This window comes from Berghia stephanieae, chromosome 2 (assembly GCF_034508935.2).
Source record: "Berghia stephanieae isolate SIO BIC M18660-M18661 chromosome 2, UCSD_Bste_1.3, whole genome shotgun sequence".
Lineage (NCBI taxonomy): Eukaryota > Metazoa > Mollusca > Gastropoda > Nudibranchia > Aeolidiidae > Berghia > Berghia stephanieae.
The window spans coordinates 38,469,310-38,487,307 of NC_088361.1; the positions used below are offsets into that span (position 1 = coordinate 38,469,310).

Consider the following 17,998-nt stretch of genomic DNA (forward strand, 5'->3'; position numbering starts at 1 on the left):
TTTTGTTTTAACTAGTTTTAGGGGTTTAGTGGCACTTTTACACGTAACAGAATAGTTAAGATTTCCCTCACAGAAAAAGATAAAGCTGGAACCTGGCAAACCTAAATGGTCCCATTTAAGAACGAGGATACAAAGCTAGCTAAATGGAACTGACATGACATGAAACAAAGGGATAATAAGGCGGTGATTTACCCTGCAGTAATTCTCACCAAGAGGAACAGTACTGGTTTCGTTTCGATTTAAATGGCAATTTGCTCAAAGGCTGCCACTTCGTTTAAAAATTACTGGTGACGATTAACCAAAGAGTGAAAAGCCAGTTGTTAATTGTGCACAAGTTAACAAATGACTCTATTGGTTGTGCTATTGAATACATCTCACTGTTCACTTTCTTCTGGATGTCGTCGCTTTGAGAGTGTGATGTAATTATTTGGGTCAGGGTCAGGCGACGAGTTTACAAGAGCTACAATTTGCCTGTTGAGCGCATGTTTGTTTTTAAGGGTTTTATGGTGCTTGCAACACATTTAGGTCACTTCAGCGCCAGTAAAAAGGAAGAAAATGGGAAGTAAAAAAAAGTTATAGATTTACAATTAAAAGCGCGCATTACATAAAAGTAAGACAAAGGTAAACAGGTGTAGATTTATTGTGCATGGTTTGATATCACCTTAAAGTCTCATCCTGACACAAGCACAGGTCCACACTAAGAGGAACACACTCAAATGTTTACAAATCATATTTTCAAAAAAAAAAAAAAACAACAATACATAACAGAGCGATGACTGACTTAAAAGGAAAAAAAAATATCAGCTCCCAAAACTATAACGATACATTCGACTGTTTCCCTCTCACCCGAGGACTCCTGTCAGGGTCAGGACAAAACGAAGTAATCTCATTCCAAGACAAAGACAGAAAGCAATTGGAAAACAGCTACAGGGTATAGAGGTAGAAGACACAGTAAGTACCTCCCTGCCCAGTATGGAAGGTCAGGAACCCCACCCAGGTTGAGCGCATGAAATTGCGCTGTGTTATCATTAACGTTCATATTTATCTACTTAGTCATTTATTCACCAGAATACTAATATACCATTGTTTTAAAAGATGAAGACAAAAACACAAAATAACTTTCAACCATTTTTTTAATTATCATCATTATGTACGTAATCATTCAATTGTAAGCTATTATCTTTTTTTTTTGTTTTAAATTGTAATAAATTCTTTCAACTCCCATGAACAAAATTAATTACATTGGCTTGAATGTTGCAGTTTATGAAAAATAATAACAATTACAATGATAATTCATTTCTCTCAGCCATTCAAACCAACCACGCCTCCATTTCACATTCAAATCAATTCTTTCACTATGCTGTACAATTAATGCCTCTTAAGTCAAGGTCGGGTCTCAAAATGCACATTATATTTTTATTATTTATAACAGGATGAAAAAAAAACCAAACTGATAAAACCGGACGTCAATAATAAGAGACATGACGTGTATTGATTTTGGCAGCGTCATGAATTCCGAGAAAGATGATAATACTCCAGCACAGTTTCTCTTACATCAACAACAGCAGTATGAAATATTGGGTCTGTCGGAACCCATGATGGCAAAACTTTATACATGAAGATGCACATTAGGGTTGTCGTCCTTTAGTTATACCATATAAGATGTGCATATATATATATTTTTTTTTCTATTAAATCTACTCACAATATATGCACTCAAAACACTTTTAATCTGTTCTAATATATATGAACTTATCAAAAGGATTTGTAATAAATTATAAAAAAAGGAACTCGGGCAGAGGTTTAAATATGAAGGTGGGAAAATGAGAAAAAAAAAATACATACGGGTATAACTTTTTTAAAGTATTTAAAAAGATGTTAGAAACATTAACAATAGCATTGCAAAAATTTAACCTCTAGTTTTCAGGAATTTTCAATTTATGTTTCTGATCTCTTGTCGTATATGTATACTTAAATAAATCAATTTTTAAAATAAGTTTAAACAGGGACCGAATTAAACCAAACCCCAAGGAGCCTTCAGATAATGACATCAGTACAGTGTAAAATACAAGATAAATTGTCGTTTAACCTAAGAAATCCACAAGGCTGCCAAACTAACATGTGTTTGAGGCAAAACCCTGTTGTGGGGCCAAAGGAGTGATATATATTCTTTTTCAAATGGGAAGAAATAAATTTTAATAAATCTCATTTCCTAAAAACGATATTCAGTAGTGCTATTTACCAAACATTTTGGAAATTTCAGAAAACTACTTTGGCACCTTCGGGTAGCGAACCTTAACTAAATGTCATGACTTAAAGTTACCCATCTTATTCCGATCAGAACACATCGAAAACAACGTGTGAAAGTACATGGATTGACATTTAAAAAATCATAATATGTCAGTGCAACCCTGTGATTTGACTCGGAATTCATACCACTCTTGCATTCATACCTATTCACAATAATTGGTACTCTTGAATACATTTTTATTTTTCAAATATTTACATATTTTATAGGCTATGGAATGAACAAAATATAGAAAGAATGAAGGAACTGAGCTCAACTAGTTGATTTGGACGAGCCCTATCAGAAAAAAAAATAATACATTGAAAATAAGATCTAGATTATAAAATTAATTTTTTTTCTCGGCTAGATTTCAGATGAATTTATTCATCCAAGTTTAACTGCTCTTATTAGTTATTTCAGCGCCCATGACGAATAAGGTTTTAATAAAAAACACAAGCAAAAAAAACCCAAAAAAACAAACAACTATTAAGTGCCAAGATGTTGAGGAAAAGGAGTCAAGAGGCGATTAGTACAAAAAAAAAAAAATATATAAAAAAGATTCCAGCAGCATTCTACTCTGTGCCCAGGCTAAGGCCAGCACCAAAGTCTCACACAATGGCAAGGGAAAACCTCAGATGGCTCCCTATCCTAATACTAATACACAATCGCTCAGAAAGGTGATTTACAGGAGAAAATAAAATATTTCTCTTGCATTTGGCTGTACTCTACAATGAGGTTTCCAACTGGGGCCTGTGAATGTCACCTCAGTCCAAGACAAAAACAGAAAAGCCACAGAGAAAGGGACAAAGAATGAGAAGACCCACTGTGTAGCCCACACCAAATGGTATGTCAACAATCTTTAAATTTCACTAATTTCTCAACAAATGAATGAGGTTTATTGGCGGATCTTATTTTTGTTTTTGTTTTTCAGGGTTTCACGGCGCCAGTAAAAAGTAAGAAAATTGGAGAGTAAAAACATTCTAGATGTACAATTAAAAGGACTTAAGGGAAAACATAAGAAAAAGGGGTATGTTCAAATAGGGAACAGATGTGGATTCCAAGTGCGCACTATCAGTGTACTTAGTTTGAGATCACCTAATAAAAGTCTCACCCAGACACCAGCACAAGATCCCACTAAGTGGAATACACTCAAATGTTTACAAATCATATGTTAAAAATGGAAAAAAAAAAACAAAAAAAAAAAACTATATAACAGAGAGATGTTTTCTCCCAAAATTAACTATACATTTGACTGTTTCCCTTCCAGCCAGGGTATCCAGCCAGGGTATCCGGCCAGGGCCAGGACAAAACCCAAGTAATCTCATTCTACGACAAAGACAGAAAGCATGTTGGAAAACAGATATAGGGGGATAGAAGACACAGTACATACCTCCCTGCCCACTATGGGAGGTCAGGAACCCCACCCGGCAACCCATTGAGACAAAACACTGAATCTTAACTAAAGAGAATAAACAAGAATGTTAATTAATATCAAGTGGCCAGATTTCACAACTATTTTAAAATCAAAAAACAAAAAAAAAAACCCAAAAAACTCAAACCAAAACTAACCCCCACTACTTCTTTGTTTGTTTTTGTTTTGTTTTTGAGGGTTTTACGGCGCTTGCAACACATAAGGTCATATCAGCGCCAGTAAAAAGGAAGAAATGGGATAGTAAAAAGTTATAGAATTCAATTAAAGCACCCAAGAAAAGGTAAGACAAAGGGGAATTTGTTCAAATAGGAAACAGATGTAGATTCCAAGAGCACACCATCAAAGTACTTAGTTTGAGATCACCTATAAGTCTCATCCAGACACAAGCACAGGTCCCCACTAAAAGGAATACACTCAAATGTTAACAAATCAAATATAACATGTAAATAAAACATAATACAGTACATAACAGAGAGATGATTTACAAGGAAAAAATATATCATCTCCCAAGGCAATAACTATACATTCGACTGTTTCCCTCTCAGCCAAGGACTCCGACCAAGGTCAGGACAAAACCAAGCAATCTCACTCCAAGACAAAGACAGAAGGCTATTGGACAACATAAGAGGGGATAGAAGACACAGCAAGTACCTCCCTGCCCACTATGGGAAGTAGGAACCCCACCCAGCACTACTTCTTTAATTTCCAATCAGAAGTGTACATGAACACATCAAATTTATTTATAACAAACAGAGTAAATGATAGTCAGCCATTAGTAAAAGAAGAACAAAGACAGAACAGCTGCTTAGAATATGAACAGGCACGTCTTAGTACAACCTTTTTTGGGGTCATTTCACTTTTAAACAAGAGTCACGTATATTCCATAGATATGAACAAATAAACCTTTTCAACAGAATTAATACAAAATCAAACTATGTTACGATATTTCAACTGTATATCTAAATTTATGAATGCATAGTCTCAATCGAGAACAAGAAGAAAATAAAAGCTCATTGGACATTTCAATGAACAAAATATGAACATGACAGGAACGAGATAGGGGTAAATACATTATAATATGACATTAATGGAGAAAGATTTACACATAATCCAATCAAATGCATTCATTATTTCATCAACTCGTTACTCCACACCATGAAATACAATATGTATATATTTACAGTGATATCGTGAAATACAACAATATAATTATATAAACGTGAGATCTGAAATAATGTACATATAAAGGTAAATTGGAACTAATTTCTTAGGGTTCTAACAAGAATCTTCAAACTGATCATTAACCAAAAAAAAATAAAAATGCTTTCATTTGAAACTTTGGCATCTTATCGGAGTTGACTCCACCTCGTTTTCCAACTCCAACCCCCCACCCCCTCCCTCCACTCAAAGCACAACTCAACCAGCAACTAAAAAGTGTGAGAAAAATTGCCTATGGGTATTAAATGATGAACTAGGATAGGAGTGCTCCAATCAATTTGAAAAGTTCCCATATTTAACCAGTTAACTGCTGTTTTCTGGAGAAACTCGTTAAAAAAAATTTGGCCAGAAAATACATTGAGTTAAATGGCCCTTATCTTGGCAAAAACTCGATAACTTGGAACTTCAGGAGGTTCCACGTTTGAGTTTTTGCCAAGGGACGATTTTTTTGGCCATAGTTTTAAATACATGTTTTGTCCAGGTTACAGTAGTTAACTGGTTAATAGGTAAAAAAAAAGGATCCTTATCAATGTCCTTTACATGTAACTGTTATGTTTTAGATTGTCCAACACATTGAAATGTTGGTAATGAGCAGGGATGTAACCAAATAAAACCTATGACAAACAAAAACCATAAATCCATGTATGTATATGTATGGAAACCTGGTCTTGTCGTTTGAACGGTGCTCGATAAATTAAATTAGAGCATAATCACATGGTGATATTAGAATAGAACCAAAATGTAGCCATTACAACCGTTTTGTGCTTTGCATCTCGTCCATCGGCAAATTTGAAGTTATCTTTTTTAAAAAAATAAAAATCATCTTACTTTTTAACTTGGGCTTTGTTTTGTTTGTTTTTGTTTTTAAGGGTTTTACGGCGCTTGCAACACATTAAGGTCATATCAGCGCCAGTAAAAAGGAAGAAAATGGGATAGTTAAAAGTTCTAGAATTACAATTAAAGCATCCAAGAAAAGGGAAGACAAAGGGGAATTGGTTCAAATAAGAAACAGGTGTAGATTCCAAACACACTCTATCAAAGTACTTAGTTTGAGATCACTAAAAGTCTCATCCAGACATAAGCACAGGTCCCCGATAAGAGGAACACACTCAAATGTTTTACAAATCATATATAATATAAAGAAAGCATAATACAGTGCATAACAAGAGAGATGATTTACAATGAAAAAAATATCATCTCCCAAAACTAACTATACATTCGACTGTTTCCCTCTCAGCCAGGGCATCTGGCCAGGACCAGGACAAAACCAAGTAATTTCATTCCAAGACAAAGATAGAAAGCATGTTGGAAAACAGATATAAGGGGATAGAAGACACAGTATGTACCCCCCTGCCCGCTATGGGAGGTCAGGAACCCCACCCAGAACTTGGGCTTTGTCGACCAAGGAGATGCAAAGTATAAAACAGTTATATTCACTACATGTGAGTTGTTTTATTCTAATATGTCCATATAGGTTACACGTCTTTATTTCAAATCAATGACGATATCTCAATGACAACAAAGAATTTATTGCTTTGGAAGATGATCAGGTGTCATCTTTAACTCTTAACAAGCAGGGGTACAGGTTTACTCTAAAACTGGACACAATGTATACTCCTTTTCACCAAGGGAGCTGTGACAGTGATGCAACTTGGTCTTCAATAGTGTTGAGATATGTCAGCTTAAAGTAAAATCATACCCTACCTGTTAAACGTAAAACACACAGAGGTTAAGGCTGGACAAAATACAGAAGGCTAAGCAGTCTGATGATTGATGACAGATGAAAAGAATTCATCAGTTATTCAACATTGCCAAGGATCTTTCATATGGGAAACAGCTAGAGAACACAAAATTGTTCTAATTTTTAAAAGTGTTTAGGCAGTCCAACAGTGCCTACGACATATCAGTACCTGTTCAAGTAAAAGGAAGATGTTTTGTTTTGTTTTTAAGGGTTTTACGGCACTTGCAACACATTTAGGTTATATCAGCGCCAGTAAAAAGGAAGAAAATGGGAGAGTAGAAAGTTCTAGAATTACAATTAAAGCACCCAAGAGAAAGGAAGACAAAGGGGAACTGGGAACAAATGGGGATCAGATGTAGATTCCAACAGCATACCATCAATGTACTTAGTCTGGGATCATCAATTAGTCTCACCTAGACACAAGCACAAGATCCAACAAAGAGAAATACACTCAAATGCTTACATTTCATTAGACATTAAAAATAACAAATATAATAATATATAACAGAGAGACGATTTACAAGGAAAAAAATATCATCTCCCAAAACAATAACTATGCATTTGACTGTTTCCCTCTCAGTAAGGCCAACATGCCGGGGCCAGGACAAAACTAAGTAATCTCATTCCAAGACAAAGATAGAAAGCAAGTTGGAAAACAGATATAGGGGGATAGAAGACACAGTAAGTACCTCCCTGCCCACTATGGGAGATCAGGAAAGTAAAAGGAAGAACCCCCCCCCCCCCCCTCCCAAAAAAAAATAACGGCAATGACTTGAAATTTCATAGAATAAAAAGTGTTTTGAAATCAGCTAAAAACCTATAGGAGTTCCCAACACTGACAATAATTAGATCAAAATTTCACACAAGCGATAACTAAATTTTTAAATAGGAACTTTTAACTGTATTACATTGTCTCCTTGGAAATACACACATACACACATACAAACACAACAATGAACGTGCTAATGTGGTATGTGGAAATGAGACCGTTGTATCATCTACTGACCAAAAATTCTTCTCACTTTTAAGTTTTATGCCTTCACCTTTTCACAATAGCAACTTGAATAAAAACAAATTTTTAAATATTGAAAATTAGCATTATGAAAAAATCTAGTTGGTTCAACCCAGGACATATTGCCACTTTAAAATTAATTGAAATTTACTTCCAAAATGCAATCATTAAAAGGAATTTTCCATGTTACTGTCATTTTTCAATGGTTAACTAACTTTTATTTATGTTCTTTTTCCTCCCCGATTATTTTAGCAACCAAAACAAGCTAGTAGTAAATTATTTCCTCAAAGTCAAGAATATCTTTAAAGAAATCTTGCATACTTAATTTTTCTTATAGAAGAAAATACAAAATGCTAAATCAGCTGAAAATAAATTTTACCATGATCAAGGCAAATACTTTGGATGTCAACAACATGAACATACTTATGTCAAATTAAAATACAATTTCCAATTAACATGTGGCATATTCAAAATACGATGATAAAAAGAACTTCCATTTACAATAACAATATAATTAGTATATCAATCTTCTATAATTCATTTAATATATAACTAGATCTAGTTTTACAATATCAACTAGGATCTTTCATAAATTCTTTCCCTTCATCTAGACTAAAATCTACAAAACGTGTACAAACTGTGCAAGTTCTACTTCAAACTGGTTCAAAAATCCCCATTAAACTTTTTGGACAAAAAATATAAAAAATCTCACCAACTCCAAACCCTTTTTTATGTACAAAATAGTCCATCAATATCTGTTATTGTACGAATTTCTTCACGTGCATGAAAAAAAAACCTCCCATCCTTAATAAAATGTATTTTGAATCATTCTTGTAGGTCGAAAAAATGATTGCACAAAAGCTGAATTCGATAATTTACAACAACTATAAAAAGAATCCTTTCAACTTTCAGCTTTCAGTTTTTGTTTTCCCTCCAATGATTTGTAAACCTTTCAGCCTTTTCAAAATTCTCATTCACTTATTCATTCCATCCAATCACTTTCATTCATGTTCAATATAACTACAATTTTAACATTCTCTTTGTTTCTTACACTCTTCATCACTAATGATTACAACTAAACACATTCTATGCATCGCCTTTACACACGAACACACAATATCAAATTTACTTCATCATATCTGTACACAAAAGTTGATCACAACTTTTCCATCATTTCCAAAATTCATTCAATTCAATAATCTCAAACCCAAATCAATCCTAGAGATCATAACAGAAACGCTGGACTTATCCGTGAACTACTGGCACAACCCACAAATCCTTGAATGAAAGCTACTTAGGACAGTAAACATGCTTGATTTGAATTTAAACAATAAATAAGATTTCCTCTTGATTTCATAGAAGGAAAAATTTTTATGCTGGTTTCATTCTTAAATTCCAAAAATTAATAACAGAGGTATTGTTAAAACATGCTTAGTGTCCCTCACAGCTTTTAAAATCAAGAAATAAACCCTTATTTCAATCAAAGTCATTAATATCACTACCATCTTGGTTATCGCAACAACACTCAAAAATTATCCATCACATCCACAAACACGAAATCATCCCAGAAAGACTTGGTGAGAAAACTCTGTATCATCAGGATGCAGATGGAGCAGAAACTTCCTCTGTAACAAAGTGAGAAATACAATAAGTTACTTTTTGTTTACATACTTAGGGAAATAATTATTAGAGATGTGGACAGATTATTTCCATCGTCTCTATAGCAATATATATTTATTTAAAGACAGGTTTTGAGCAGTTTTTAGAAGAATCAATATCAAAAAAAAAAAAAAAAAATAAAAATTTTACAGCGAGTAAAATTGAAAGAGAAAATATATCAATTTATTAATTTCGTCGGTAAGTTTACATTCTATTTTTACCACATTAGTAACAAAATGCTGTAGTCCAATGGATTCAAGTCAGGACTCATTTGAGGTCATATCTTTAGAAATAAATCGAATGTCATTTTCTCTTAAAAGTAAGACAGTGTAATGGGAAGTTGCCCCGTCCTTTGAAAATAAATGACTGATCTGGATAAAGTGAAACAAGTATTCTTTTTCTACCAGTGTTACATGATTTGCGTGTTCACTTTTGGTATCAATGAAATGTAGTCTTGTCTTTCTCTGACAACGCACTCCTGCAGACACTATATATATATTTTTTTTGGGGGGGGGGGGGGGGGGGGGGGGGGGGGGGAATAAACCTATTGCTATTGTGGTGAAAATCTATCAGTGAAATGTCTGATTTTGTCTCTAGATTTTACATGCTTTATTTGCAACTTTGCATCACACTGTCTTTAGGGGCTTTACAGTGCTTGCAACACATTTCAGCACCAGTAGAAAAGAAAATAATAAAAGATATAGATTTGCGATTAAAAGCACCCAATTAAAATAAGAAAATGGAGTTGCTCTAATACGGACAAAAATAGATTCCAACAGTATTTCTTTGAACATGTCTAGTGCTTTAAGCCCCACCAAGGCATAAAAGCACAGGCTCCTGTATACAGTAGAGGGATATGCTCAAATGCTTGTATAAATACCTATATAAAAAAACTAACAACTAGCAGAGTAAATTAGAGAGATAATAATAATAATAATAATAATAATAATAATAATACACATTTATATAGCGCTCATTCTCGTGTAAAACACAAGCTCTGGGCACTTTACAATATAAATATCAATTTTAAGTGAAAAAATAAAAAAATAAAATAATAACAACAATAACAATTCATAGCCAAATCAAGGATTCATATAGAGTCAAGAAAAACAAATACAGTAAAAATGTGTCTTGAGATTCTTTTTAAAAGTAGGTAAAGACTTGCACTCCCTCAGACCACGTGGTAGTTCATTCCAAATCTTGGGGCCGAAACAAGCAAACGATCTATCACCAAATTTTGTTCTTGATCTTTTTTCCGAAATTTTCGTTTGGTCATTACATGATCTTAAAGTGTAATTTTCAAATTTACACATGACCACGTGATCTGTGAGATATGCCGGTGCTATACCAGCCAAACACTTATAAACAAGACACGCTGCTTTGTAATATGTGCGCTTTTCAATGGGCAACCAGTGGAGAGAGGCCAACAAAGGGGTTGCATGATCAAATTTTTTTTAGCCAAAAACTAATCTTGCTGCACTGTTTTGCAGTAGTTGCAATTGTTTAATAGAAGCCTGAGGCAAGTTGACAAGCAGCGAGTTACAATAGTCTAGTTTCGAAAAAATGAGGGAAACAACCAATGTTTTACATGTTCCAATTGCAATATACTGACGGATCGAACTGATTTTCTTCAATTGAAAGTATAAAGATTTACAGAGAGCAGAAATGTGAGCTGACATTTTCATTTCTGAATCAAAATAGACACCCAAATTTTTCACAGTCTTTGAAACTTTGATCTTTTCACCCCCAATCAACACCTCAAGACCATCATTCACCTTCAACTGCCCTCTATTTCCCACAATCATCACTTCTGTTTTTGACTCATTCATTTTCAACTTGTTTGCATCCATCCACTCTTTCACATCCGTCACACATTCTTCCACACGTTTCACAATATTTTCGAGATTTTTAGTTTTATCAGTAGCATAAAGTTGCGTATCATCTGCATAGAGATGATAGCGCAGCCCATGACCAGTGATGACATTAGATAATGGAGAAGTATACAAAACAAAAAGAATTGGACCCAAAACAGAGCCTTGAGGAACACCAAAAGACAATGTATGTTGACGAGAAAGTTTATCTAAAATCATAACCTGTTGCTTTCTGCCATCTAAATAAGATTCAAACCACTGCAAGACAGTCCCAGACAAGCCAAAGGTTATATTAAGTCGTTTAATGAGAATACCGTGATCAATAGTATCAAACGCCGCCGAAAGGTCTAACAATGTCAGAAGAGAAACAGAACCTTTATCTAAAACATCAAGCAAATCACTCGCAACACAGCACAGAGCAGTTTCTGTGCTGTGGTAAGAACGATAAGCTGACTGAAATTTTTCCCATAGATTGTTTTCATGGAGATGTTGTGAAAGACGTCTGAGTACAACTTTTTCAAGGATTTTAGAAAGAAATGGCAGATTTGAGACGGGACGGTAGTTACTAAGGTCATTTACATTGAGATTTTGCTTTTTTATGAGAGGCTTTACAATTGCATGTTTATAGATATCTGGGACTTGTCCTGAGATAAGTGACTGATTTATAATATAAGTTATGCAAGGTAACAATTCAGGAAGACATAATTTCAAAATATTAGTTGGTAAAGGATCTAAATCACATGACTTCGAGGAAGATGAAAAAATTATTTTAGAAATTTCTTCTTCAGTTGTTTCTTTAAAACAAGAGAATCCCTGTGAACCCGAAAAAGGGTGGAAATTTATATCTTCATTTTGCACGAGGTCCAAATTGTTCCGAATTTTTGATATTTTTCCCGAAAAGAAATCTGAAAATGCATCCGGCTGCTTTTCTACCGGGATATTAGTGGGTAGACACATGCCCTTTTCTTCCCCTAAAAGTTCCTTTGAAACAGAGAAAAATTCCTTAGTGTCCCTCACTGATGACAGTTTTGTGTTATAATAGTTTCTTTTTGCTCTTTTGCAGGTGGTTTTATACTTATGCTTTTTTGCTATATATATCAGCCGGTCAATCTCAAGGCCCGATTTTCTCCACGATGCCTCTGCATTCCTTTTTTCCCTTTTGGCAGTTTTTTCACTCTGGTTAAACCACGGAGACGGTTTCCTGGAATTTATTATTCTAGTTGTCTTTGGCGCATGATGGTTTAAAAGGAAGAGAAAAATGATCTCCAAAAAGAAACAATACATTTCAATATTTCTTGGATACGGATCCCATCAGGGGCTAGTCCAAGACCATTTAATTTCATTCCACGGCTAGACAGAGAACAAAGAGGATGGAGATAGAATAAACAGTAAGGGTTGACCTCCCGAACTTACAATGGGAGGTTAAAAAATCCCAACCCATCATTAGACTGCATGCTTTATTACTCACCGATAGGTCGAAGAACTGTGTAGTTGAGTAGATCCGATAAGGAAATGATACCCTCCACACCACCACTTTCATCGACTACCACCAACCTGTGGACCTGTGAGGGAGGAGGAAAACAAACCATGAAAACAAAGTTAACTCTCTCATCACTAGCATCAAGCAGGACTAAGATGGTAATGGGACTGAAGGTATTATATATAAGCGGGTTTCTGAGAAATGTAACAGACCTGCTTACTTTTATGAAAAATTTGTAGAATAACGAAGTTGAGACTTCATGAGCATTAGTCATTAAAACTTAATGAAAATGAAAGTTTGATTCCAGACTCCATAATTTTAAGGACTTTTGAAATATTTAATCCTTGTGAGGGTAAATGGTTGATTTTTAAAGTTAACTATCGCAACTACAATCTTTAGCTCCTAAAAATTACGAATTTTCTAATTTGTAGAATTTAAGAGAAATATTCTTTGCCATCAATCTGTTTTTTTTTTTTTGTTTTTATAGTAATGTATTTATGTTTTCATTGTTGTTGGCTGAAGAAGGGTTTTAAGCCAGAAACTTTCCTTTTTTTGGTATTTTGTTCTTTTTTGAAGCTGTTATTTTCATAACTGCTTCTTGGCAGCTTAGTATCACTTTAGATTTATACAATTATAACATAGTATTCCTTACCTCGGCCTTGACAATCTTGTCGACGACATCCTCCAGTGAATCTGATGACTGACATGACACCACCTTTTCACCAGCCTGCAATGGTAGAAAGGAATCAATTCCAAAAGAAACCACCGATCCCAGTGTTGCAAGCAAACCCTATGTTTAACTCGTGGCTTCTCACCAATTTGGCGGGAAATCTCATCTTCATAATAGTCTGCCTTTACGTGTTCAATGTTTGTTTGTGGAAATGAGTTTACAGGGTATCTGCATAGTCTTTTTGAAAATATAAGTATGAAAATCATCCCATCTAAATAAAAAAAAAATTAATGAAATTCCCTATGGGGGAAATTTCTCTCTAGGGTCTATTCCAAGGGAAGACTGGAATAACCCAGGCGTCAGCCGCAGTGCAGCGCCGCAAACTGAGCTAGGGCAAGGTGACTTGCTCGAGGACACACAGCGCAGCAGTGGGTGATCGAACTCAGTACCTTTTGGGTATGAAGCAAAGACCGTAATGCTGAGCCATGCTGCCCCCTTACATCTGTGGTGTAATGTTAGAAAGTCTGATCAGTAGTCAGGAGATCTGAGATTTACATTTCCAGACCAGGAAGATTGATCTTTTATGATAATGTTATTCCTATATTCTTATTTCTGCTCTCTACACCTTTTCACATTCAAATTGAATGAGAGAAAATGTTTTATTTTCTTTAAAAATTACTTCAAAACTATTTTTTAAAATTACTATTTCTCAAGACAAAATTTCAGGCCATTTGGTGAGTTTCAATCCATTTTACAAGGTGGATGGAAAGATGGAATTATTAAATACAAAATAGAATAAAAAACTCAGCAATTTAGAACAGCTCAATCAGAATTACTCATTTAAAAAATCTAGTTCTCTCTATGACCTGTCTACACTTATAAAGATCAGAACTCAAAATTGAGGATTGCTTGCAACACCGAGTATCTAATACACAAAGCATGTTACAAATTATTGTTGTAACAATCACTATTAAATATCACAGTCAAATTTCGTACAATTGTTTTGCTTTAGGTAAGTAAACAACAGTGAAAAAAAAAGAGGAAATTTTTAAAAAGTGAAAAAAAAAAAAAAGGAAATAAAAAATTACTGACAAGTTTTAAGATTTATTTGATATGTTTGCATTCTTTCAAGGGTGTATAAGCTAGGCATTTAAAAAATAAATTAATTAAAAGACAGAAAGTACCAAGTGTTTACCTGATGGTTTTCAAACCGCCTATCCAAGGCATCTTTCAATGTAATATCGAGGTTATTGTAAGTCTTCTCTGCAGCAAGATTCTGTAAGGACGACAGCAATGAGAAATTTTGAAATGAATAAATATAGATTATACAGCATTTTTACAATTCTAAATTTACACCAATTTACACCAAATTTACAACAACGATTTGTGTGGCTTACAACAAGCCACACAAATTAATATGATCAACATATATATATATATATATATATATATATATATATATATATATATTTTTTTTTTTTTTTTTTTTTTTTTTGTTTTTTTTTTTTTTTTTTTGGTAGTACTTACAATGACATCAAATTTGGCGTAGATACCAATAATTTTCCCTGAGTTATTGTCGACAACTGGCAAAGCTGATATTCTGTGGTCGGAGAACAGATTCAACACTTTTATCAAAGTCATATCAGGAGTTGCCTGGAGAGAAAGCAAATCAAAATCAGACTTTGGAACTGATGGAAATGAACAGATAGGTGATGAAATTACAGAATAGAATGGTTCAGCAATGTTGACATTTTTTATATTAATAAAGGTTTGTTTTTGGAATGAGGTAAACACATTTTTTATATAATTCAAAATAAGATCAATTTACTTATTGTAGTCAAAACAGGGAAAGAGGGGATAGGAATGGCCTGGAAAAAAACTTGGGACATTGAACTATAGAGAATATCTAAAGCTATGGCACCTAGAAAGAGCTAGGAAAGAGTTGGATGGGAAAAGGTGGTTGATGACCTATGCTCCATTTAAGGGATTGAGTAGGTAAAACAAAGTTTACAGGCAATTTTTTTTAAAATACACAAATTCGATATTTTCAACAGCTTGATAAATAAAAAATAAAATATATTCTCACCGTGATCACATTTTCATATGTACCGATTCCAAGCTCTTTTATGGACTTTTTCATGTAAGCAGGGTGGGGGAGTTCCTTAAACTGAAATTTTATAAAATAAGGGGAATAAAATGACCTTTGTTTCTTGATGCAAACATCAGGTGAGAAGGCCACAGTTAGCACATTAAAATCAAATAGTCCAAAACTGAACTTGAGCAAATAAAAAGACTATTAATAACATTTCGTGTTTCTTCAAAAGTCATAGATCTATAGGATTTGATAGCAACGAATTGTAAAATTAAGTGGAAACTCTTTTACAATATTGTCTTCTAATCTGAAGATAGAAAACTTATTTATCTTTAAATTTGATAGTTCATGGCACTTTCTTAACTACCTGGAAATAAAAGTGTCCTTATCACATTTTACAATCCATTTCAGTAAATAAGAAAGAAAAGACAAAATAGTTTTTTCTGATCAAAGGGGAGAATGCACATAGAAATATAAGGATATTCATTTATCAAAAACATTTTCAAATTCCATTTTCCATTAAAGATAATTGGCAACCTGCATTCTATTTATATATTTATATTCATAAATGAATTGTGGTTAAACCAAAACTGTAAGATAATATATATAATATATGGAAAATAATTGGAACTATTTTACTTCTATTTTTCCTTGCTGAACTCTGGACAAGCTACTGCTTCACAAGTCATCAACAGCATACACGTTAGCAGAAAGAAAGCAAATCAGTAATTCTTAACTCATAAAATAACCCATATGCCTTATCATTTTATGACTTTCAGTCACAATGCTTGGACCAAAATTTGCTTAATCTGAAATGGTACCAAGTTGAACCATCTTTTACTGAACATCTCGACATTGGACAAAAAATTTCATGTAGAATATGGTGGCCAAGTGGACGACACATTGTAAGCACACCCAAAGGTCCTCTGTTCGAGCCCAGCTGTCAGCCTCTTGTATTTTTCCTTGTGCTGTACTGCATCCCCTTGGGATTAATAAAAATGATTTTTATTACATTAAAAAATATATTTTTATATCTTGGCTTACATAGAGATGCATAAAGCGGAGAATCCGTTTGTGCGTAAGGATGTAGAGAGCATTGCCAGAGTTCTCGTCAATGACTGGTAATCTGTGTACTTGGTGGTCCACGAGGGTTTTCACTGCCTCAAACAAACTTTGATCAGGATAAATGGACACAAATGGTTTCTGCCTCTCTTTCAACACCTCTGAAAAAAAAATAGGGAAAATGAAATATGACATTAGTAAAAACAATGATTGCAAAACTCTTGCACAGGAGTTGCGTTCATGGGTTGGACACTTTATTTATAAATGACTCAACCGGGATGAAGGTAGTGACATATTTTTTTACGAGTGCTAGTACAAGTAGGGTGACTTGCAGTAATTGGATTAAAATTTGCTTCCATGTAGCTTTCTGAGAAAATAAGTGAGTGCTGGCCTGTAGTAGGAATTCAGGACCTGCTATCAAAATTTCTCAATCATCAGATCTAAATCGACATAAAAATAGAAATTTAAAATCATAAATTCATATGAAAAATTGGAAAAGACTCTGCGTTTTAATCATGAGACGAGTCTCTCAGGAATATATATAAATAAATTTATACTCATCTTTTAAATTCAAAATAGTGTGATTCAGCATACTTATTAAATGATCTTTTAGAAATTGCCTCTATTTCAATATCTCATAATTCAAGTAACATTAAGATTCGAATCATCAATGTTGAATATTGAACTTAAATAATGATATCTTTTGACTTCCATTTTAATGGGACACAGATATACCTTTTAACAGTAGAAATTTCTACCTATGGAAATATAAATGGGGTTTCTTTCATTTTTAAATATTATATATATTGAACTTTTTCATTATAGGGTCTAAAAAGGATTCTCTTTTTAATTCATTGAAAAGTGCCAAAAAAACAACAAAATACCAAAAAACAAAAACAAAACAAAAGTCAAAACATTGTGTGGATTGTTTTACTTTGTTTTTGTTTATCCCAAACATTTTTACTATTTACATTCTTTCCTACATGGTGTGCATGACAGGTGCTTTTCTTTACTATGAGAAACAAAAGAAACACACAACAAATTCACCTGTCAAACTCAACAATTTAACCAGTCATTTCATAAGCTCATTTTCTCTTTCCTGGAGTTGTGTTGATCAAAACAAAGAAAAACAAATACCAACAAACAAGAAAGAATCAAACTAAAACTGCTAGCTAGACAAAATGTGAAGCGTTTTCAGGAACAATAATACTCAAAATGGCTCTCGCTGACCCTTGAGAGATAACTGCATACAACAGACATAATAAGTGGTTATCAACTACTTAAACTCAAAGCAAAGCACTATCATCCTGATTACACAATTATTGTGTAAACAAAATAGGAATCTTAAAAGCTCTAAGAATTGTCTTCCAATTAGTGTTTACGTTAACAAGAAAAAAAAAAAAATGAACATAAATTTTCACATAAAAAGATTCAAATCCCATCTGCATATCAAACGCTGAAATGACCCCAACGT

General features: G+C 33.8%; 1 protein-coding gene across 10 annotated transcripts in view; it reads right to left on the reverse strand.

The window, feature by feature from the left end:
- Window positions 1-4,439: 4,439 nt before the first annotated feature.
- The window catches only part of LOC144964838 (5'-AMP-activated protein kinase subunit gamma-1-like), a 378,380-nt gene continuing 364,821 nt past the window's right edge, over window positions 4,440-17,998 (reverse strand). For 7 of the 10 annotated variants that reach the window (XM_078899543.1, XM_078899539.1, XM_078899545.1 and 4 more), the window contains 7 exons: window positions 16,507-16,685; window positions 15,457-15,537; window positions 14,898-15,023; window positions 14,566-14,646; window positions 13,353-13,427; window positions 12,689-12,782; window positions 5,789-9,315 (listed from right to left, as the gene is read on the reverse strand). In XM_078899543.1, the coding sequence (XP_078755669.1) occupies window positions 9,287-9,315; window positions 12,689-12,782; window positions 13,353-13,427; window positions 14,566-14,646; window positions 14,898-15,023; window positions 15,457-15,537; window positions 16,507-16,685 (665 nt within the window). In that variant the 3' untranslated portion in view covers window positions 5,789-9,286. Of the gene's footprint in view, window positions 9,316-12,688; window positions 12,783-13,352; window positions 13,428-14,565; window positions 14,647-14,897; window positions 15,024-15,456; window positions 15,538-16,506; window positions 16,686-17,998 lie in introns of all 10 variants that reach the window. The other 3 variants (XM_078899538.1, XM_078899540.1, XM_078899537.1) reach the window with 3 other exon arrangements.